A 23,545-nucleotide genomic window follows, 5' to 3' on the forward strand; every position below is an offset into this window, starting at 1 on the left:
CGGATCTCCTGACCACTTCTCTGCCTCAGTGCAGTGGGCCCTTTGGGGGTGAGGAGGAGCAGCAGCTGAGGCCTGGAGGCTCTGCCAGGATGTCCTGCCCCAGCCCTGCAGGTGCTGGTGCCTAATTCTAGGATCAGAAAGCTTCTGGAAGCTCTGACCACACAGGTCATTTGCTGCTCCAAGGCCTGCAGGCTCTGAGTCTCCCCCCTAGCAGAGCTACCCTGCCCCATGCCTGAGGGCTCCTCCCTCCTCTGGCAGAGCCCTAGCCGGCAGCGAGAGCAGCTTAGAGACCAGGCTCGGTGTGGCGCCTTTGGTGCAGGGGCCGGGGCGGATTCAGCCCAGAGGATAGGAGGGGCTTGTGCACACCACACACGACGCTATCACGAGGGAGGTGACCTGAGCCAGTGGGGCCGTTGGTTCAGCCTCGAGCTGCTCGGCCACAGCAACTCAGGGCTCAGGGTCTGGTGCTCCCACACTGGACAGCACTGGCCCAGAAGACCCCGGGGAAGCCAGTGCAACCCCCCAAAATGAGGCAGGGCGGGTGGGAAGGCCGGTGTGACAAGACCAACCGGGGATGGCGCCGGCCGCCCAGCACCACCCCAGGGAGGCGAGCACCGTGGAGGGCTCTCGGGTGCACTCCTGCGCCCAGATCTGGGCTCCCAGCCCAGGCAGCAGCACCCGAGCTCACTAGGCTTCTCACAGGAAGTTCACCTGTGGCTCCGGGCTGAGGCTTCTGAGGATTTCGCCAACTCCACCACCAAAAGCTGGACACAAAACGAGTCGGGTTTTCTTCTAAAACGTTCAGTTCCTCAGACGTCCAGAGACAGCAGACAGGCCTCTGGCAACAGCCTGTCCCGCTCAAGGTCACTGGGCTGCTCTGAAGGACATCCCCCTTGTCCTTGCACAGGAGCCAGGGAACCTCCACAAGACACTTTCTGAGGAATCCTGTGTCGCTCATTCCAAACTGTCTTCTGGTCGAACGAGACTAACTGGGAAAATACCCTCGACACCAGCAGCAGCGTGTGGTGAGCGAGGGAAGAGGTGAGAGGCGGAAGGGGTGCAGGGCTCATCAGCGGTGATGGAAGGGAGTGACTGGGGACGCTGAGCACAACACATGTACAGGTGATGTACGAAGAAGTGCACCCCTGAACCTACCTGATTGTATAACCGTGTCACCCCAACAAAGACACTCAAGAAACGGTGACTTTCTGCTCCTTTCCTGCACACACCTGTCCTTAGCGTGACCACCAGACTCCCCCTCCCCGGTCTGAGGGTGTCCCCCATCTATTTAAGGGCCCCACACTCATCTGCTGGTGGGATTCAGTCCTCCGGAGCCCAGGCAGGCCCCCTCAGGCCGCTGACAAGTTCTCACTGCCATCCGCCATGTCTGCGGGGCAGGCTCCCTCTGTGGACCCGTGGCCTCAGGTCAAGGCACCCCCCCTCCAACGCCCCCCCCCTGCACCCCTTCCCAGCACCACAGATGACTGTTCCAAAACGTGACAAATTTTACTTGTTTGTTGTTGTTAATACCCTTAAAAAAAGGAATAAGCCTCAAGCAATCACTCCATCAACACGTTAAAAAAATAAGTTTAATGCAGGTGGCTCGTTTCATAAAGAATTCACAGGCACTCGAGACCCCAGGCAACTACTTGTTGGGCGTGTCAACTCCTAGCACTGCCGCGCAGACACCCGCCATCCCGATGGTGTGCACACACCTGCCTCAGTCAGGGGACTTCGAAGGGACTGAGCAGCGTGACTTAAAACACAAAACAAAGCTTGTAGGAAACAGCATGACTTAGTGCAAAAGATGCTCCACAGGGCTGAGGGGTCCCCGAGGGTCAGCTCCTCGGCTCCTTCCTCCGGGAGCCCCCCACTGGCCTCAGGCTGGCCCCCTGAGGCCAAAAACTGAGGGGAATGGTCACAGCCAAGTGCTTTTTGCTTTCTCCACCTGATTTGGGGTTCCTTCCAGTGGCACTTAACTGTCCTGACAGTCCCCCTGGGGCCACTGGCCTCCCTGGCCAGGCAGGGTCAAAGGGGCCACTGCCAGGAAGATAAGGGGGCAACTTGGGGTGAAGCAGCATCGGCCCCATGTCCTGTCCCTTCTCTGCCTGTTGTCCCAGCAGAATTATTGAGTGCCCGCCCACTGGCCAAGGAGGCCCGCGTTGGCCACTGAGCGACATGGCCGGCCTGCCCCCTCGCTGCGGAAGGCCAGAGGAAGGGTGCCAGGAGCTGGCTCTGGAGTGCGTTCTCTGTGACCGAAACAAGTCGCCCAGGACCGCCGGCCCTGGTTCCCGGCCACAGTCCCTGCCGACATTCGTTTGCTCTCTGCTCCCAGCTGCTTGAACTGCCGGCAGGAGCAGAGGGCTGCCTCGCCCTCACCCAGAGATCCAGCCCTGGGCCACCTGACTCCAGGTGGAGCCTCAAACACTCACCGCCCAAGACCTCCAACATCTGCTCCAGACGCACGTCCCAATTCTGTGTTCTGACCAAAAGCAGCCCCAGAGCCAGAGAGACTGAGGAGTCTCCTCAGAAACCCACGTGTGAAGGGGCTGGCACTCCCCGACCTGCCCAGAAGACGGATCTGCCCCGGGCCAGACCATCTCGCAGCTGCCAGGGCCTGACTCCCTGCTGGACGGCGCCTGCACAACAAGGGGACCCTGAGGGCTGGCCGGGGCTCAGGCCCACGGTGGCCACTGAACATGGCCACCTCTCAGGGAGCCTAGGGGCGGCCCTGTGGCAGTGTGGTGGACGGAGTCTGATGCTTCCCAAGGCCAAGGCCAGGGCTGGGGCTGGGCCAGGAAGACCCCCCCAGACTGGCTCCTGGGCAGCACACCCCTACACCACCGGGACACCAGTGTCCCGGGGTGGGGGGTGGGGGCAGGGGCCAGAGGCTCTCCAAGCACAGACTGATGGTACCTGCCCCCAAGCACTGCCTGGAAAAGTGTGGGCTGGATCCACGGGGGTGGCCACGGGTCAGTGCCCCGGAACACACACACAGGAGGGTCAGTGGATTAGAGGGGGCAGCGTCCGTGCACAGAAATCACAGCCCATTCCTCTCTGGGGCAGAGACCCGGCTACTGGACGCAGCGTGAAAGACAAGGCCCCGACCTACCCCGTCAAACAGCGCCGGCGCAAGCATCGGCCCTGCTGGTCACAGTGACCCAGCCGGCCCAGGCCGCGCGCTCACATGTCCACGAAGACCATGAAGCACCAGCCCAGGCCGCCCACCAGCAGCAGGGTCACGTGGATGCCGTAGACCAGAAGCTCGTTGAGCAGGCGGAAGTCCACGCGCCGGCGGCCCAGCAGCAGCAGCAGCACCGACAGCTTGAGCTGGAAGCGCAGCAGGACGCGCACGCCCAGGTACTGCAGGCAGAAGAGCGCGGCCAGCGCGCCCCACAGCGCGGCCGTGAAGAGGCTGCAGCTGAAGTAGAGCAGGAAGCGGATGAAGCCGTAGAGCCAGCGCGCGCGCACGTACACGTCGAAGTTGTTGTACTTGGTGCGCGCCAGGCGGGAGGTGCGGAGGGGCCCGGAGGCCGCGTGCAGGCAGGTGGTGTGCGGGCCGTGGAAGGAGCGCACCCGCCGCGGGATGGGCATGACCGGCATCGGGGCCTCGGCGCTAGCTGGCGGCAGACGCAGCGTCCAGGCGGTGGTCAGCGTCATGGGCAGCTAGGCCTGCGAGCCTGCAGCGGGGGAGCCGTGAGCCTGCAGGGAGCGACACGCAGAGGAGCCGAGTGAGCCCTGGAGCAGCCAGCGAGGGGGCCGTTCCTGCAGGGCATCTGCCAGTCTTGGGCGCAGGGAAGCCAAGCTCAGGGGGCCGGACCTGCCACAAACGCCAATGAGGACACTCCAAAGGGACCCACAAGCACGTGGAAACCAAAGTGCTGATTTGACCAGTGACTGGGGAGTGGGGGGGGGGGGGCAGGGTGACAGTTGGGACGCCTGGAGGCCGTCAGCCCTGAACCTGTGGAGGGACAACAGGAGCCCTGGCGAAGCCCCCCTTCCACAGGTTCTGCCGATCCGTTCCCTAGACTCACCCTCTCGCTTTCATCTGGGGGCCGAGCACGGCCTGGACTTGAGCCCCTTTCATGCAGGGGGAATGAAGTCCCTCAGTGGCACCCCACAGGACCAGGAGGAGGGAGGGGCACCCCACAGGACCAGGAGGAGGGAGGGGTGCCCCAGGCACACACGGAGCAGTTCACTTCAGCACCCTGACACCCAGGTGCTGGGAGCTAGACAGCTCTGCAAAGTCTAGGAGGTGCGGTGGGAAGCGGGAGCACTAAGGACCCACCATGCCTGGCAGGTGACGGCAACCGCCTGCTGGTGTGTCTGCAGGATGCAGGGCGTGCAGACCAGCCTCGAGGACAGAGAAGCAGCAGTGGCTCCAGGTTACGCGGTCCCTGCCTACATCTGTGGATGTGACTGCCATTTGAGGCTGCCTACATCTGTGGATGGAAACAGAGCTGGAAGGGCAGAATGTGCACAGGTTGCCGGGAAGCACCAGGGGCGGCTGTCTGCCATCAGGGGGGCGGAATCTGCAGCCTGTGGGGGACCTCCCCAAGTGCCCTCTCCGGCCAGCAGTCCCAGCAAATGGCCGCCGAGCTGTCTGGCCGGAGGCGGAGGAGTGGGAAGGCCTGCATCCCGCCCCCGCCGGCCCCACAGGCCCAGCCCTCCCCGCAGGGTTTGTCCCGGACCCGGTCTAACAGCAGCTGCCCCGCTCCCGGCGGCTCCATCCAGCTACCCCTCGGCCTCGGCCGCCCCCCAGGCCCGGCGATCAGAGCCGGTGCCCCGGTCCGGAGGGTCACGCACAGCCGCCCCTAGGGGACCGGCCCACCTCCCGTCTCCACTGGGCCCGCGGGCAAAGCAGCTCCGGGGGCCCGGAGAGCCCACGCCTCGGGCCTGGAGGTCGGGGAGGCGACCGAGGCCGCGCGCGGAGCCGCCGCGCAACCGCTCCATCCCGCCGACCGCCCTGGGCCCCCTCTTCCGGGCGCTCAGCCGCGCCGGTGACCCGACTCCCGGATCAACGCCTGCCGGACGTGAGCGGCTCTGCCCTCGGGCCGCCGGGGGGCACCGGCGACTGCGAGGGCAGGACCGACGCGCCGGGGCCCCCGGGAGCCACCCGCGCCCGCCCGTTGCCCTGGAGACGCCGGGCCGCCCGCCATGCCGCTCACCGGGCGCCCTCTCCGCGCCGGCGTCCCGGCCTGCGGGCCCCGCGGTCCCTCGGGGCTCCCGGCGCAGGGCCGCCGCATGGTGCCCCGCACCGTGGCTGCGGGCCCGGCGGCTCACGCGTCCCCTCCCGCCCCGGAGGGTCCGGGCTCCCGCGCCCGGCGGCGATTGGCACCGCGCGGGAGCCGTAGCTGCCCCTCGCGGCCGCCGTAGCGCTGCCCTCGCGCCCTCCGCCCCCTCCACACCGCGCGCGCCTCTGGCCCCCAGCTCGGGGCGGACGTCCGCGGCGCGGGGCGCGCTCCATGACGTTACCAGCGACGTCGCCGCCTCGCGTCAGCCGCTGGCGCAGCTCCCTCCGGCTCGCTGTCCCCGCGCCGCTCCTCTGCGCACGCGCTGCTGCGACCGACGCACCAGCTGTGCGCAGGCGCCGGCCCCAGTGGGCGGGGCTGGGAGCCGCGCTGCTTGAAGGGGCGGGGCCGACGCTGGCCCGCGGTCTGCGTCCCTAGCACCGGGGAACCCGAGGCTGGTGGGGAACACCCACACGCTCTGGGGTTTCCCCTCTCCTAGGAGAAAGGATTTTTATGCAGATTTTTAAAAAATATATTTTATTGATTTTGTACAGAGAGGAAGGGAGAGAGATAGAGAGTTAGAAACATCGATGAGAGAGAGTCATCGATCATCTGCCTCTTGCACACCCCCTACAGGGGATATGCCCGCAACCAAGGTACATGCCCTTGACTGGAATCGAACCCGGGACCTTTCAGTCCCCAAGCCGACGCTCTATCCATTGAGCCAAACCGGTTTCGGCTGCAGATTTTTTTTAAATATACATTTTTATTGATTTTATAGAGGAAGGAAGAGGGAGAAACCGAGGATGAGAATCATGGATCGGCTGCCTCCTGCACGCCGGCTCCTGGGGATCGCGCCCACAACCAGGGCAAGTGCCCCGACATGGAATCAAATCGTGACCTCCCTGGTTCATAGGTGGACGCTCAACCACTGAGCCACACAGGCTAGGCTCCGCAGACATTTTTAAAAATGTATTAACCCCTCAGAGGTGTCAGGAGAGGGAGACACTTCTCCTTGGATGGAGTCAGCAAGTGACATTCGCCTGAATTCCATCAAGTTCAAAGACGGTGCAAGACCCACACCCTTGGGAGCTAAGTGCCTGCCTGTCACCTGGCTGAGTCCTCACGCCCAGCCCATCGTGTCAGAAGGACCCGGTGTTGAAGGGTCTGGCAGGGTCGGAGGAGAGGGAGAGAAGGAGGGAGGATCGAGAAGACTGAAGCCCAAAGCAGCTGTGCAGCAGCCACAGGAGAGGCTGAGAAAGAAGGAGCCTCCGGCAGGGTTTCTTAAAGCGCACTCTCTGCAGGTGGGGCTCACCTGCTCTGCTCCCCCACTTGCCCGTGGTGATTTCCTGCCCTCAGCCCCGGCCCAGCCCTCTCCTCTTGAGACGCCCCAGGCAGCCCCTCCTCAGCCCTCTTGTTCTGGTCCCTGAGCTGCCCCTGCACACTTGCCTTTATTGCAATCACCCGCTCCACCTGCAGAGCTCCTATTCAACCGTCAAAACCTGAATCAAATAACCCTTCCTGGGAAGCCACCTCCCACCCCCTGCCACCCCTTCTGGCCCCCACTACCCCTGGCAGGCAGGATTCTTACTCAGCCCGACTTTCTCCACCCCAAAGCTGCAAAGAATCCCACTCTCCCACCAGCTGCCCTCTCACCACAGTAAGGTGTGTTTCTGCCACACCATCCAGCCCACACGTGCACGTGTTCAAACAACTCTGGGAGCCCCACAAACAATGCTCTGACCACACGCTGAGAAGCCAGGATGGCTGCCTGCAGCCTGCCCACCGCCCCTCAGGAGGACTCTGGGCAGGACTGTGTCCTTGAACAGGCTCAGGGACAGGGGACGTGCTGTGTTTGGTTGTAGGCTTGCCCTGGTTTGGAGGTCCCCTGCCCCAGGTCAGCACCAGGCCTGCCCAGGCCTCCCTCTGGCAGGGGCCTGGCGCCACCTGCTGGGACAACATGAGCAGTGCGGCTGAGTTAGAGTGGGGCTCAGAGTCTGGGGGTCAGGAGGGCGCCCCAGCTGTCCGCCGCCCGCGGCCGAACTGAGTCTCCCTGATACAGAGACCCAACGGTCTGCAGGTCCGCAAACCTGGTCCTGGTCTTTCAGGGACATGTATTTATTTATTTTTTTTATTTTTATTTTTAATATATTTTATTGATTTTTCACAGAGAGGAAGAGAGAGGGACAGAGAGTTAGAAACATCAATGAGAGGGAATCATCGATCAGCTGCTTCTTGCACACCCCCTACTGGAGATGTGCCCGCAACCAAGGTATATGCCCTTGACTGGAATCGAACCCAGGACCTTTCAGTCCGCAAGCCAAAGCTCTATCCACTGAGCCAAACCGGTTTCAGCTCAGGGACATGTATTGACTAGCTCTAAAGGACGTTTATCCTTGCTGTGCCCAGCGCCTCTGTAACGGCCCTGCAGACACCTTGAGAATCGGAGATTTCTCCCTTGGCTCTGGGCTGCCTTACTGGCCAGATCCTGAGGCTCCAGGGACCCCATGATTTCCTGGGGTGGGGTCACAGGCAGCTGTACAGCATCCACTTCCCTCAGCACCCAGCTGCTGTGCTGGGGTAGGGGGGGGCATGAAGAGGCTCCAGTGCTTGGCCTGGCTGAAGCCAGCCTTTAGGTGTTTGGTGCCAGCATCGGGCCTGTGAGTGAAGGAGACCCCAGCCCACACCCTGAGGGTTGTGGGTTCAATTCCCGGTCTAAGAGGTGTACCTGGGTGGCAGGCTTGATGCCAGTTCTGGCGGGAGACAACCAATCAAGGTGTCTCACATTGATGTTTCTCTCTCCTCCTCCCTCCCGGCCCTTCCACTCTCTCTAAAAATCAATGGAAAAAACGCCCTGGGGTGAGGATTAACAAACATTTAAAAAAAAAAAAAAAGGAGGAGGAGGCCTGGGCTTTGGAGAGCAATGGGCACAGCATGGCATCTCCAAGTGACGTCCCTGGCATTGACCACCCAGTTTCCGTCTCAGCCCCACACACAGCCTGTGCCCAGGGCGGGAGGCCAGGCGCTGGGCAGCAGACCTGAGCGACGCCGGGGGCTGTGCAGGGCAGCCGAGTTAGCGCTCGCAGTTCATAGTTTGCCCCCATTTCGGAAGCATGCCCCTCACCCGTCCCCAAGCTCCCCCTGGCGAAGCGTGCAGCCTTCTCTGTGCGGGCAGAGCGGCCCCGCCTGGCACAGGCACCGGAGGAGGCCACACCGCCCGCCTCGCAGCGGCTCTGCCCTCCTCCCAGGCCACAGGCCCCTCGTTATCCTGAGACCCAGACCAGGCCATGAGGGGCCCCGGGAGGCTTCCTTCGAGGATGGCGCCCACTGCCCGGCCTGTGCTACCGTCACAGAACACACTCCTCCGCCGTCCCCCGGGGACTGGGCAGCGCTGGGCGGACGGGAGGGCAGCTCTGTGGCCCAGCTGTCGCCCGGTGTGGCGATCTGTCAGCTCCCAGGAACCTGGCAGATATAGTTTACCGCAGGCTAGGAAGACAGACATACCCATTTATATGTTGCTTGTTGACATAACCCTGCGAACCTGTTCTCCTTTCAAAACTTTTAATGGATTGTACACATTGTGGGAGAGTTAAGGGGTAAATGCCATGGCTCAAAATGTTACTTTTAACATCTTTGTCACTTTGATAACGGCACCAAAAATAAAAAAAAATCTGCAAGACATTACCCTCAGAAATCAATTATAAATAGATGCATCTTAAAAGAGGTTTATTTTGGTCATTAATGGTTGATGGGCCCCCCAGCTCAGGATTTAAAGTTAAATTATGCAAAATCAAAAACCAACCTTATAATACGTAATCAAACATGCATAAAACTGTCAGACCCAAGTAAATTCTCTCAATTAACTTGCTTCAGACTGTGATTGCATCCACTAATCTAATCAGCCCAGAGCGATGTGAAGGTGGGGAGATGGATGACAGGTGGATAGATGGCCATGAGGGCGAACCCCAGGGGAGCAGGCGCAGCACACCCCCACCCCACCCACCCGCAGAGAGCATGGGGCAGGACCTTGGAGGGTGGAGGGTGGGCCCACGTTCACCGGGTGGGCTTGGAGGCAGCGCCTACCAGCCAGGCACCATCTGCACGCCTCGTAGGCTGGCTGTCCTGGGCACAGGCCACCTTCCTCTCGTCCCCTGGATGGGCCAGGCCTGGAGTCGCCCTGGTCTGTGGGCTCCGGAAGCCCAGGTGCTCACCTCAGCTGCAAGCTTGGGCTCCCTCTGTCTTTTCCAGAACAATGCGAACAAAATGGGCTGGGATAGCTCATTCTCACCCACAGCTCCCCACAGAGCCCCAGGGGCTTCCCCCAGCACAGGGCCCCCCCCCCGCACAGGGCGCCCCCTAGCACAGGGCGCCCCCTAGCGCAGGGCTCCCCCCCAGCACAGGGCTCCCCCCAGCACAGGGCCCCCCAGCACAGGGCTCCCCCCAGCACAGGGTCCCCCCCAGCACAGGGCCCCCCCAGCACAGGGTCCCCCCCAGCACAGGGTTCCCCCCAGCACAGGGTTCCCCCCAGCACAGGGCGCCCCCCAGCACAGGCCCCCCCAGCACAGGGGGTGGACTCCGCTGAGGGCCGAGGGGCACCGGACCCAGCTCCACGTGGGAACAACCAGGGTCCCGCCCAGCACCCCCTCTTCCTCCGCCCCCCAGGCCCCGCTCTGCCTGCTGTGCGCGCAGCGGCCGGCAGGGGCGCCCTGGGTCACCGAACGTCCGGGGACTGCGCGGGGGCCGGCGGCCAGCACCTGGCCCCGCTCCCCTCTCCCTCCCCGGGGGCCCGGGCGGCCGCCCCTTTCTCCGTCTGTTTCCTCCCGGAGCCGGCGGAGCGGTGATGGGCGCTGGCTCCGGGGCGTCAGCAGGACGGGCTGCGTGGGTGCGTGGGCGCGCGAGCAGGGGGCCTCGAGCAGCTCCGCCCGCGGGCGCTAGGGGGCGACCAAGCCCTTTCCCGCGGTTCCTTCGATCCGGTGGCGGTGGGGACAGGCCTTCCTCTGCAGCCCCTGCTCCCAGCGCTGAGACCCCCCCTCCCCACGGAATCAGGGGCGCCATGGGGCGGCCAGGAGGGCCAGGGTTCGCCCTGTGCAGACGAGGGGACGCAGGCTAGGGGTGAAGGACCCGCACCCTCCACCATGGCGGGCAGCCAGGCTCCCTTGCAGGGGACACAGCTGGGACGGACACACACCTGGGGCCGACACACTGGGAAGCGGGGCTCAGCCACGTCCTGCAGGTGGCCCTCAGCTCGCGGGCACAACCACGGCTCCCGGGTTGTTCCGATGCTAAAGGGACGGCCAGGGCAGCCAGAGCTGGGCCCCGAGGGAGGGGGTGCCGGGGGAGCCCGTCAGTGCTGAGCGGCAGCTCGGAGGGCAGAGATCTCCTGGCAGCCCCTGCTCCTGCTCCTGGGGCCCTGCCAGCACCTCGCCCGCTGCTGTACCCACACTCTTGGTGGCCGCAGACATTTGTGGATGAATGAATGGCTGCATGGAGGAAGGAGTTTCTCTCCCACGACCCTCTTCTGCCCTGGAAGGCAGGACCAGAGCCCCCCTCTCCGCTGTCAGAGCTGGGGGGAGACCTCGTGGCTCCCCAGTGTCCCCCCTCACCCCAGGGCCATGTACCTGCAGACCCTGTCCCCACAGGGATGAGCTCTGCAAGGGCCCCTTGGACCAGAGTGCTCACCCACCTGGCGCCAGCTCGGGGTCACAGTTGGGGGTTTGCCACCTCTGGGGGGCTGGTCCTGGCCGGGACAGGGTGCTGGCTGCCCCTGCATCAGCATTGAGCAGGGTCCTGGGCTGTTGAAATCAGCACTGCAGGGTTATTTATGAATTCATCTATTTGCTGGGACAAGCCTTTCTGCATTCCGTTGCCATGGTTTCCTTAAAGCCAGCATCTTATTCATCCTGCATGTTCTGAAATAAATATACATCAGACAATCTCTGTGCAGCCGGGTCCTCAGCCCCAGGAAGGACGCTTCCACACAGTCACGTGGCCACACGCTCCTCAGATTCAGGGGCCGGTGGGGGTGCAGGGGCTGCTCAGGCGCCTGAGAAAGGGGGGGTGCAGCTGCGGCCGCAGGACCCCAGGTCTCAGCACTCCCCACAGCTGGAGGCACGTGCCCTCGGGGGAGCTGGGTTACTTCTGGGCGCTCCAGCCAGGGTGGTGAGCTCAGTTGGCTGGGATCGGCCCTGCCCGGCCGAGGGCGGAGGGAGCGCAGGCGCTGCCAGGGGCACCTGAGGCCCCACCCCTGCCGAGTCTCCCGAGTGGCGGAGACAGTTCCTGGGAAACGGGGATGTGTGCAGGAGGGCTGGAGTCGCTGACCGCTGCGGGGCCTGGGTCTTTGGGACAGGAACGTGGGTGCGGTGCCCGCTGCCCAGTGCCACCTGCCACGCCCGCATCGCCTCCGGTTGTGGGACCCCTCGGCCCCACCCGCCAGGGCTAGCGTGGTCTCCTCTGAGGGCCCCTCTCCCCCCAGGAGCTGATCAGGGCATCGACACAGTCTTGCTCGCGTGTAATTAAGCCTGGTTTAATTAAAACCAGGGCTCTTCATTACACTCGGAGATTGATTTAATTTTCTGCGGAATTCACATGCCAAGTACCTCTATCGAGTGAGCTCCAAAATTCTGGGATTGGGGCGGAGGGCTCCCTCAGCTCAGGTGGCAGGGGTCCCCCCACCCCTCCCCACACACACCCTTTAGGCTTTGTCAGTTTTGGGTCCCAGTGAGCTGTGGGCTCCCCTCAACCAGGCGGCTCCCGTGGGGACAGAGGGCCCGGCAGGAGGTGTCCGGCCGCAGCAGGGTTCCTAGAAACCTCAGAGGACAAGTTGCTGCAGCAGCTCAGCCTCTGTGGGTGCCCCCAGCTGGGGGGGACGGGGGCAGGGAGGCAGGGGTCTCCCCACGTGGCCCCGGAAGACAGTGGCACATGCTCTGTCTGATGGGCCTCTGGATGGGGAGGTCGCAGGGCGGGCCACGAGAAACCCTTTCTTCCCGCCCAGCTGTCCTGAGCCGGGGGCGTCCTGGTCGGTCCCATAAAGTGCCGGCGGTGGCTGCCTGGGGCCTGATGGGAAGCCGGGCAGCAGGAAGGGCCGGGGGTTTGCATAGAGAACGGCTGTCTGGGCGGCGGCTGCAGGGCCACAGCCGGTCTCAGAAGCGTCGTCCTGGTCCAGCGCTCATGCAGCTCAGGGGGACCCGCCTCCCCGAGGCCACAGCCCCGGCGCCATCCCCTCACCGGGGGGCAGGGGACCCTGGGCCAAAGCCCGGGCACGTGGCTGGCGCCCAGAGGAGGCTGGGGGACCGGCATGGAGAGGCCTCCGGCCACGTCTTGGGCGGGCGCGCCATCTGCCGGCGGAAAGAGGCTCGAGGTGCGGAGGCCCGAGGGCACCGGCTCTGGGGTCCCCCACCCACCAGCCCCCAGGCTCCCCCTCCCAGACGTCCACTGTCCGCCGTGTGCCCAGCCCGCCCCCCGGCCGCCGGCCGTTCCGTCTGCTCTCCATCGACTGGCTGTGCTGTGTCCCGTGACATTGATTTTGCTGTATTTTACTGGTTTTAACCTAATGACTAGAAACCCCAACAAATAAAATTTCCTTTAAAAACTCCGGGTGATCAATGGCGGAGGCCAGAACCACTCTTCTCGGAGCTGAAGGGACCGTCCCCGGGGCAGCCCGCACCATCGGTCACGGAGCTGTGCGGGGTGGTACGTGCCTGGGCCCCCCACCTCCCTCGTAAACCCAGACCCCACACTCACCTCTGCCGAGGCCATTTGAACCCGGCTCCAGGTTGTAAAACCGGGAATCCGCACACGTGATTCATGGCCCCACGCAGCCCAGGCGGCACTGCCCTCAGGGACCTCGGGGCTGACCAGGGCGCCCGGGCCGCTGATGTCCAGGGAGGAGGGGGTGGCCACACCCAGAAGGGCCTGGGCTGCTGCCCTCGGGGACGTGTGCAGGCCGAGCTGTGGCAGGAACCGTGGGTACCTGTGCCGGGCCCCAGCACCCAGCTTCCCTGTCCCTGCGTGTGGCGTGGGTGCCCTGGGTCCAGGCTGCTATGAGGGTCCTGCCTTCCTCGCCGACAGGCAGCCCCTGAACCTCGGAGACCAGGAAGACGCCAGCCCAGCTCTGTCAGCTGCTACTCCCGCCCAGGTGCAGGCCAGATGAACTGGAGGACAAGGAAGGAGGTCCCCGGAGTGAGGACAGAGGTGGCAGAGCCCTCACGGAGGGAACGTTCACGTGTGTGTGCTGTGTGCGTGTGCTGTGGGGTGCCTGTGCGAGCACACACGTGTATGGGCGTGGGCGCACAGAACCGTGTGCTGCGTGTGGCCTGTGCGTCTGCACGCGTCTGTGTGCCTGAGTTGTGGGAGCCAGCCCAGCACCCTGAGTGAGAACACCTGGCCCCAGCACCCTCCCCCGGCAGAGTCAGTCTCACCCAGGCTTCGGGCGGCCCTGGCCTCCACCTGCCAGGTGTTCTCCGGGTTGACTGTTAACACCCGCCATCAATTATTTAAGGATCAGGTCCCCCTTTTCTTAAAAAAGCAGCAGAGCCATCGGCTCAGGTTACCGCCTGCAGGTGCCCACACAGGGCTGCAGGGAGACTCCCCAGCCCTGGGTGGCCTCCCCACCCTGACCCCACCGGCCCCGGGACCCAGGCCCGGCTGCAGCCGGAGGTCCCGGGGGATGCCGAGTGGCTGGGGGGTGGGGGGGTATCTGGGTGCTGAGACCCAGGAGCCACATGTGAGAGGCAGAGCCGCCTCCGGTCTCCCCGCGTGGAGGGCACGGCGTGGGGAGGGCAGGGTGCCACGGGCCAGCCAGGCTCCAGGACGCCAGCCTCGCACTGACCGCCGTCCTCACACCCTCCAGCCCGGAGCAGGGCTTCCCTGGGTCCTTTCACAGATGAGAAACGGAGGCCCAAGGGCTGAGGGGCCGGAGGGGCTGGGTCCACGCCCACCGCCTCCCACCCTGAGCAGCCTGACCACGGGCTGTGTCTTGGCCTCAGCACCCCAGGCCCGGGGAGGAGCCCCATGCTGCTCCCTGCCCGGCCGGCCAGTGGCCCTGATGGAACAACAGGACACGGGTCCTGCTCGTCCCGTGTCCAATGTCACGACACCTGATCGGGCCCATGGGGCCTCGTCAATACCACTTGCTGGGGCCTCTCCAGGCCCCTAAATTATGCAGGAGGCCCTGCCCGTAGGTGGCAGATGGCGGTGCCCACGGTAACCGGAGCCCGGGGTGGGCGGGCGGTCAGGGGCCACACGGGAGCCCCTCGCCCCCAGATCCCGCCAAGAGGGATGTGGCCGTGGAGCTGGGCCCTGGGCTGCTCCTCTGCCTCTGGCTGTGCTTTCAATCGCCGCCGAGAGGGCTCAGAGGGGAACGTGGCACCGGAGGGCAGGCTCCTGGCCCCACCCAGGGAAGTGGGGAGCAGGGCATGCCAGCTGTTAGCCCTGGGTGCCCTGGGAGAGGGGTGGCCTCGCTGGGCAGCCGGGGCCGGGCTAGCAGTGCCCTTGGGCCTGGATGAGCTGGGACAGGGGACTGGCATCCAGCTGTCCCCGGAGCTGGTCTGTCTGCCCAGGTGCTCCCTCACCCCCAGCCACCGCCTCCTAGAAATGCCACGGTCGCCACGTCCCTCTGGCAGTCACCGGGTGGAGGGTGTCCCAGGGAGTGAGCTTTGGCGGCACCAGGTCCTTGTGTGTCAGGAGGCGCTCAGCCTGCAGAGGGTCCTGGGCCTGGGGGGCCATGGCTTTGCCTTGTGGGCCTTGGGGGCAGCATGACCCGCCTCCCAGGTCCAGGCCGGAGCCCTCAGGGGAGTGCCAGGCACAGTGCGAGGAGTCTCTTGCCGTCAGCACCCCAGGTCCTCCCCACATCTCTGCACCCCCACACCCGGAAGGACATGCTCCTGGAAAGGGCAGACCCCTCCCGCCGGGCGGGGCCGGGGGCACCATGCCAGTGCCTGCCCCGCGTCCTGCTCCCAGGGAGGGCTGGGCCGAGTGTGTGTCTTTCCGAATGATGATTTATCCCGGAATTAAGTGTATTACATCGAGAATGTGCCAGTTCCGTCCCGCCAACGTGCACGGGAAACCTGGCTAATTAAACGTTACGCAGCCTCGCCTTGATTGTTGGGAACGAGTCAGCTTAATTACGGGCGAGAATCACGCGTCATAACGGACGGTGATGGCTCTGAAGCCCACCCCGGCCCCGGACACAGGGGCCCGTGAGACCCGGGTCGAGGGCTGGTGAGAACAGGTCTCTGGACGCCACCCACTCCTGGTCGCCGGTTCCCACTGGAGGGACCCCTCTTGTCCTGGGGCAGGGAGCAAAGCCTGGGCTCAGTTCTGTCCGTAAAAAGGGTAATTACTGATGGAGCCTGAAGGGGGCGCTGGGAGGATCGGCGGGCAGGGGCCGGGTCCTCCCTGCTCACCGTGAGGGCACGGTGAAGCCACAGCCTGAAGGCGAGGGTGCTGGGAAGAGGGCCCGGGCCATGGCCGGGCGGCCCCCGGGAGGTGACCTGTGAGTGACCCTGAGGAGCTGCCATTCGAGGGCCAGGGAGGGAGTGGGGGTGCAGAGCCCCGAAGCGGGATGAGGGCGCATGGGGGTGGGGCATGCTGGCCACCCCCTGGCTCTGCTGCCACCTGCCTCCCTCCCCAGGGCACCCTCAGCTCGTTCAGACGCTCCGCCCTCATCCCGACGCCAGTGTCCACCCCAGCGGGCAGTCTGGCCTGAGCTGTGCGGCTCCCTGGGTACCCAAGTGAGATTGGGACCCACGTGGCTCCCAAAGGTGACTGTGTCTTTCCGGGCCCTTGGGGTCACCTCAGGTCACCCGCAGCCCAGGGGATCCCCATCCTCAGGCCACCCCACACTCAGGCGCTGCCCCTGGCCCAGCGTCCACCTAGGGGAGGCGGGGCTGTGTCCCCAGGGACAAATGGCAGGGGACTCCCCTGAGCGCCTGCCCCGCCCCCCAGCCTGGAACCACCCACAGAGCCTGGGGTGGGGGGGACATCTTGGGAAGCAGCTGTCTGGTCAGCTCTGTGGGGGGATGTCTCTGTGTCTTCAGGGTCCGGCGCCAGGGCAGGGCAGGGCAGCATGCAGGCCGCCTGTGGAACGAGTGAGTGGGCACATGGGGGCAATGCCACAGGGAACAGTGGTTCTACGTTTACCCCGGGAGAGGGAAGGGGGGCAGCAATCCGCACCCTGTTCCCAGGCATCACAGGTCCCGCCGGGCCTGGACGCTCCCCCTGCTCACGGCCAGTCTAATGGGGCCACGGCCAGTCTGATGGGGGCCACAGCCAGTCTGATGGGGGCCACGGCCAGTCTGATGGGGCCCACGGCCAGTCTGATGGGGGCCACGGCCAGTCTAATGGGGGCCACGGCCAGTCTGATGGGCCCACGGCCAGTCTGATGGGGCCCACGGCCAGTCTGGTGGGGCCACGGCCAGTCTGATGGGGCCCACGGCCAGCCTGGTGGGGGCCACGGCCAGTCTGGTGGGGCCCACGGCCAGTCTGGTGGGGCCCACGGCCAGTCTGGTGGGGGCCACGGCCAGTCTAATGGGCCCACGGCCAGTCTGGTGGGGCCACGGCCAGTCTGGTGGGGGCCACGGCCAGTCTGATGGGGGCCACGGCCAGTCTGGTGGGGGCCACGGCCAGTCTGATGGGGCCACGGCCAGTCTAATGGGGCCACGGCCAGTCTGATGGGCCCACGGCCAGTCTGATGGGGCCCACGGCCAGTCTGGTGGGGCCACGGCCAGTCTGGTGGGGCCCACGGCCAGTCTGGTGGGGCCCACGGCCAGTCTGATGGGGGCCACGGCCAGTCTGATGGGGCCACGGCCAGTCTGGTGGGGGCCACGGCCAGTCTGGTGGGGGCCACGGTCAGTCTGGTGGGGGCCACGGCCAGTCTGATGGGGGCCACGGCCAGTCTGATGGGGCCACGGCCAGTCTGGTGGGGGCCACGGCCAGTCTGGTGGGGCCACGGCCAGTCTGGTGGGGGCCACGGCCAGTCTAGTGGGGGCCATGGCCAGGCCGGGGAGATCAAGTGGCCCCTCACTGTAGGGACCACAGTGCTGCTCCAGAGCCCTGCCCATGGGGAGTCCTGCAGCAGGCACCCCCTCTCCACACCCTACAGAAGTCCTCAAGGTCAGGGCCATGGCTGACAGGCTCAGGCCCTGGGGCAGCCGGGGAGGGAGGGGTTAGGAGGGGGTTGGGCGGGCGTGCATGTTGGGGGGCCAGGTGGGGGGTGGTAGCCGTGTGGGAAAACCCGAAGCAGCTGAAGGGCAAAGCGAGAGGGGCAGCCAGGGCCCCATTTCCATTTCATTTCCCTGATGAAACGGCAGAATCAATCGCCCGCTAGCAAGGTGTCCCCATTTGCATACTTAAACGATGCGGGTGGGAGGGGCGGCCGGGAGGAGGCCACTTCCCGCTGATTGAAGCCAGGGCCTCTCTGGCTAAAGAGAATGTAATTTCCCGAGGCACCTGGGAATGGATCGGGGCCACCCACAGGACGCCCCAGCCCGCATGCCTGCATGCCCGCACTGGAGGAGCCGAGAGCCGGCTCTGTGCCACTTCCTGCAGCGTCTCCGTCCGCCCTGGCCCTAGCCCGGTTATCATCCGTCTTTGGAGGCTAAAGGTTTCCCAGCCTCTGGAGAAAGCAGCTCATCCCTGTGAAGGGGCAGGTGTGCTTGGCTCCCTGGGTCCCCATGCCCCCAGGGCAGGGTCCCCCATCCTACACCCAGCCCCACACCAGGGCCAGGGAGGGCCTGTTCCTGAGAAGGAGCAGGCCTGCCTGGACTGCCCGTGGCCACCACCCACCCTCTTGGTAGCTCAGCCATGGAGACCCCTGCTTGGGCTCAGGAAGCGGGTGGAAGAGGTGGGGCTAGTGGGGGGTTAGGGGTGGCAGAATCCCGGGCCCATCCCAGGGAGACCTGGACACGGAGCACCTGGTCGCCCTCCAAACCCTGCAGACTCGGGCCTGCTCAGCCCTCGGCTAAGCACAGGAGCCGGAGGGCACCAGGCCTTTCCGGCGGCTTCTTCCAGTTCTAAGGCCGCCTTGGGGGCCTCGGTCTCTATGTTCATCACAGCAGCAGCATCGCCATCATCGTCAGCGGCAGCATTCGCATTCTTATTCGTCCACGGACATTTTCCTGCTGATTTTTAGAGAGGGTGGAAGAGAGCGAGAGACAGACAGAAATACAGTGATGTGAGAGAGACGCCTTGATTGGTTGCCTCCTGCAGACAGGGCAGGGATAAGCCTGCGACTGAGGTATATGCCCTTGACCGGCATCAAACCCGGGACCCTTCAGTTCTCAGGCGGTGCCCTATCCACTGGGCTACACCACCCAGGGCCATGGCAGCATTGGTCACAGTGGTCAAGACACGGGGACAACCTACTTCTCGGCTGTGAAAAGAGGGGCGCCCGCCCTGTGACCACTCGGCCTCTGCGTTCATCCCCCGTCTGGACGGCCCGGCTCACTGATCCCCACCTGCCGACGTGTCTCACGGCTCCGCAGGCTGCGTGCACGCCGTGGGCGGGGCTCCCGTGGGTGTGGGTTCTCAGCGCCTCTGGGTGCAGACGAGGTCGTGGGGACAGTGTGTGGTTCTGTACGAACCCCCGCACGGTCCCTCTTGGGGATGGAATGTTCCTGAGCCCAGGGGTCCCTGCAAGGCGGGCACAGCCCTGGCAGGTGAGCTCCATCTCAGTGAAGCCGTTTTCCTAAAACACCGCAGCGGCCCTGGCGGACGGGGAGGCGGCGGCAGGGACGGAGCCCTCCCCCGGTCCTCAGCATCCTTGGGAAGGGCGCCCGTGGCGGGCAGATGGCGAGGCCGGCCAGGCCCTGTCCCCCGGGGCGGGAGCGTCCGGCCGTAATCAGGGCAGTGACAGCCGCGAGGCCAGATTAAAAGCGCTGACGGGACCTCCTCGGGTCGAGGTCAATAAATCTTGCCGGCCGCCGGGCCCCCTCCCGCGCCGCTCGGCAATCTGTCCGGCCTCCTCGCGGGCCCAGTTGCTCCCCATTACCTCGGGGGAAGAGCCACAAATCACTGTGACAGACCAATCAACAGGCCGGGAAATTTTTATACACGCTGCCTCTTGAAGGATGACCCTCCCTCCGCAGCACATCAGAATAAATCTCTTCAAAACTTTCCCGAGCTGCCTCCCCGCCCCCCGTGGCTGTGGCCTCGCCCGTCTGCCCCCCCCCCCCCCCCCCCGTCCCCTCTCTGTGGGACCCCAGCCACCTGGCCCGGGGCTGACCGAGAACGGCCCCCTGACCCGGAAGTCCGCCCCCACCCTGTCGCCCAACCCTGCTGGCGGCTCCTCGCCCTCGGCCCGCAGCCCAACGCCACCCTCGGCAGGGCCGGGGCACCCCTTTCGGCAGGAAGAAAGAAAGCTTTATAAAATAATTCATAGGAAACTTAAAACACTGAGACACAGAGAAATTGCAAATGGGGAAATATGATGGATTGTGGGTTGAAAGAAGGCGACTTCTCCAGGCGAAATTGATCCCTCGTAAAATGCTTTTGTCTGCGGTGAAAAATGGGCACCATCTTGCCCGGGCTGGGGAGCCATAATCCCGAAAATAATTTGCTTTTGGTTTCCTTTCCCTCGCTGCCGTGCCTCCCTCCCCAACGGCAGAGCCCGGCGCCAGGCGTGCCAGGGGAAGGCCTGCCCTGGCTGTGGGCACCACCCAGGCTCTGTGCCTGGCAGTCCCCTCGGGGAGGGTCGGCACCCTGCCTGCCACCTGCCCCCCCAGCCCTTCCCGTCCTATTCTCTACCAGCCTGTCCTGAGCTGGGGCTTAAAAACAAAGCAACGCCATGCAAGGCCCCTCTTCCTCCCCAGGGAGAGCTTGTGTGAGCTTTGCCCTGAGGGCGCACTCAGCGTGCTAGAGCCGCAGGGGCCACCCAGCCCTCCCCTCAGACAAGGAAACCGAGGCTGAGGGAGGGCTGTCAGGGCCAGACACAGAGCTGCCCGGGGGCCTGGCTTTGGGAAGGAAGGTGGGTGTCATGGTGCCCGGGCTCCAGCCACGGGGGCCGGCCTGTGTCTGGTGAAGCCAGCAGCACGCAGGGCCTGCTTTCCGGACCATCGTGAGTCCCGTGACCTCCCTCCTCCCTCTGAACGCTCCTCCTGGGCGGGGAGCAGGGAGTCTCCCCGAGACTGATGCTCAGCTCAGAGGGCATCCGTCTGTCCTTCTGTCCGTCTGTCACAGTCGCTCTTGGCCTTCAACTTCGAAGGTTCAGACGTCGGTCACCACTGGGAGGCAGAAGGCTGGCGCCCAGGGGACCCCATCACCCAGACCTTTCCAAGGGTCGCCCTTTCTCGGTTGGAGGAGGGGGAGGAGGAAGAGGAGGAGCCTGTGCGGTGGCAGCAGGTTTGGGTTCCTGCGTCCCTTGTGAGGACTCCGAGTCTCTGAGGGAACAGGGAGCAGAGCTGGTGGTGCCCCCACCCCCAGAACAGGACTCCCAACCTGCGGGGGGGGGGGGGGACGGGGGCGAGCTTCCCTCCAGGCTCCAGGGAGAGGGCTGGTGGGCCTACTGTGCTCAGTGGGCTGAGCCCTGCCCAGCATGTGGGTCCTTCATTTCTTTTTCTTGTTAAATATGTTTATTGATCTCAGAGAGATGGAAACATCAATGATGAGAGACAATCATGGATTGGCCGCCTCCTGCACGCCCCCTACTGGGCATGCGCCGTGACAGGGATTGAACGGTGACCTCCTGGTTCACAGGTCGAGGCTCAACCTCTGAGCGTCGCAGGCCGTCCGTCCGGGCTGGGTCCTTCATTTAAAAGGAAGCTGCTTCCAGGATCCAGGCATGAGCTGTGGGCCCGCCCAATAGGCTCGTGTGTGGGACCCCAGACCCAGGTCACGGAGCCCTGGGCCAAGGGGCCAGTGACTCAGAGCCGAGGGGTGTGGGGCAGGTTGGGGTTCACTGCACATGCCTCAGTCTGGAGCCAGCACGCAGTGTGGCCGCGGGCCAGGCTGGCTGGGAGCTGCAGAGGCCAGAGGGCAGGGTGGAAGCCAGGAGGGCTGGGGTCAGCCGGGAGCTGGGAGACGTGGCCGCATTGCCGCCCACAGAGGGACCCACGGGTGCCATGGAGGGGTGGGGGAGGATGGGGGGCAGGCCCGGGGCTGGCGTCCTGGCGTCCCTCCACTGTCACCTGGACGGAGGGGGCGGGCGGGGCGGGCGGAGGCCGGCCCTCGCTGATTGTATTAGACAGACCATCATCGATCTGGCTCCCGGTTATCCCTGGTGCCTCATTTCAATAAACAGCAGTTGGAAAGAATTAGCGAGGGACGTCGCTCTCTCCCTCCCCCACCCTCTTCCCCGGTGTGTCAGGAGCGAAGATTTATGAGGATTCCAGTAACATTCTCATTTGTTCTGCGGACGCAGGGTTGGCGCACAGAGGGCACGTCAGAGCCTGTCTACGGGCCCTCGCGCGGCAAGGCAGGGCTGTGGGCACAGGGAGGTGTCAGCAGTCCGGGGTTGGGGTCACCTTGGGAGGAGCTGTGGGGGCAGCTGAGGCAGGAGGGAGTCACCCAGCGGCACCTCAGGGTGGGCCATCTGTGGGCCTGCCCGGCCACATCCCCTCCCTCTCAGTTCCTCCTCGAAAAGACAGGGAGAGCTGAAACCGGTGTGGCTCAGTGGATAGAGTGTTCGCCTGCAGACTGAAGGGTCCCAGGTTCGATTCCGGTCAGGGGCATGTACGTTGATTGCGGGCACATCGTGCAGGAGGCAGATGATCAATGTCTCTCTCTCTTATTGATGTTTCTAATTCTCTATTCCTCTCCCTTCCTCTCTGTAAAAAATCAATTAAAAAAGAAAAGAAAAGACGGGGAAAAGCCAGCTGGGCAGTGTGTTGGGTGTGTGTCTGTGTGTACATGTGTGTGCATGTGTACATCTGTGCATCTCGTGTGTATGTGTTCGCATCCTTGTACGTGTGTGCATCTCTGTATATCTGCGTGCATGTGTGCATCTATGCGCGCACACATGCACAGTCTTGCCGTGTTATGATTTAATCCCATGGCCAGTTTTATTTCCTGCTTTTGCCCATTGTAACAGGCAATTTCCCAAGTTACTCAATATTATTTTTGAAAAAAATATATATTTTAAATATATTTTATTGATTTCTAACAGAGAGAAAGGTAGAGGGATAGAGAGTTAGAAACATTGATATGAGAGAGAGAGACATCCATCAGTCACCTCCTGCACACCTCCTACCGGGGATGTGCCCGCAACCAAGGTACATGCCCTTGACCGGAATCGAACTTGGGACCCTTCAGTCCGCAGGCCGACACTCTATCCACTGAGCCACACCGGTTTCGGCTTGAAAAATATTTTTTAACTAGAGGCCGATGCACGGAATTGGTGCGAGGGCCCCGGCCCCGGCCCCGGCCCCCCACCCACCGGGGCTTTGTGCAGAAGGAAGGACGTCCATCTAATTAGCATATTATGCTTTTGTTACATAGATCATTGTGATGGCGGCAAAGTTGTCCGTGGAGGGTTGCAGCATACACCCTTCCCAGTTTTCCTGACGTGTAGACATTGGGGCAGACACGGTTCTTTGCTCTTAGAAGTGACGTGGCCAACACTGGCCGCGAGGGGCTGGGTCCAGCGGCTGTCTTAGCCCAAAGCCCTCTCGCCAGTTCCTGCGGGGGTGCCCCAGCCCAGCCCCCCTGGAGGCCCTGTCCCACGCCCGCCCTCTCGCCATTTCTCAGTCACAGTGTCCCCTCCGTGGGCGCGGCCGGCGGGTCCATGCTGGCCCCTCACCAGTGTCCGGGCAGGGCCTGGCATACAGGATGCCGGGCGGTTTGTGAACGGGTTCCACCCTCAGAGCCTCTTTCTCTTAAACAGTGTTTTTCAGACGTAGTTCTCATGCCGTGCAATTACCCAATGAAATCGCACAATTCCATGGGTTTTGTCCTAGTACATTATTAATTTTTTAAATTGCGGTAAAATACATACAACATAAAATTTGCCATTTAACCGTCTTCAGTGTGCAACTCAGTGGCATAAATTACATTTATCAATAAATTACGTGCAACCCACCGGCCGGGCCTGGCGGTGAGCACAGTGGGGCCCTTGCAGCCTGGGCTCTGGGGCTCACTGTCCGTGCCCCCTCCCGATGTGGACGGTGCGTCCCGTAGACGCTGCTGTTGTTTGCTGTGAGCGGGAGGGGAAGTTCAGCCGTCGTTTGGCCTGGAGGGAAGCAGATGCTCTGGTGGTGCTGCGGGCCTCCCAGGTGAGTGAGTGCGCCTGAGGGAGTGCTGGTCCCTCCTCCCAGCACCGGGTGCGCAGTGGTGGGCACGGCTGGCTAAGATTGACCCCAGAAGTACAACTCGGAGGTCAGCAG

The 23,545-nt window shown here is 63.8% G+C and overlaps 1 protein-coding gene across 4 annotated transcripts; it reads right to left on the minus strand.

Annotated features, from left to right (window-relative positions):
* Positions 1-1,571: 1,571 nt before the first annotated feature.
* On the minus strand, positions 1,572-5,577 carry TMEM250 (transmembrane protein 250). 4 transcript variants are annotated; one of them, XM_045573931.1, is made up of 3 exons: positions 5,476-5,577; positions 4,289-4,442; positions 1,572-3,702 (listed from the first exon to the last, which is right to left on the minus strand). In XM_045573931.1, exon 3 carries the CDS (start codon positions 3,658-3,660, stop codon positions 3,184-3,186), a length of 477 nt encoding a protein of 158 aa, XP_045429887.1. In that variant the 5' UTR covers positions 3,661-3,702; positions 4,289-4,442; positions 5,476-5,577; the 3' UTR covers positions 1,572-3,183. The 4 variants fall into 4 exon arrangements, with proteins under 4 accessions (XP_045429887.1, XP_036272856.1, XP_036272857.1 ...); XM_036416963.2 differs by lacking the exon at positions 5,476-5,577 and adding an exon at positions 5,169-5,395; XM_036416964.2 differs by lacking the exons at positions 4,289-4,442; positions 5,476-5,577 and adding an exon at positions 5,169-5,410.
* Positions 5,578-23,545: the final 17,968 nt, after the last annotated feature.

Source organism: Pipistrellus kuhlii, unplaced genomic scaffold (genome assembly GCF_014108245.1).
Source record: "Pipistrellus kuhlii isolate mPipKuh1 unplaced genomic scaffold, mPipKuh1.p scaffold_m20_p_57, whole genome shotgun sequence".
Taxonomy (NCBI): domain Eukaryota; kingdom Metazoa; phylum Chordata; class Mammalia; order Chiroptera; family Vespertilionidae; genus Pipistrellus; species Pipistrellus kuhlii.

Excerpts from the sequence above, each read along its gene's own strand:
- TMEM250 (XM_045573931.1), bottom strand. The coding sequence starts at position 3,660 with ATGACGCTGACCACCGCCTGGACGCTGCGTCTGCCGCCAGCTAGCGCC.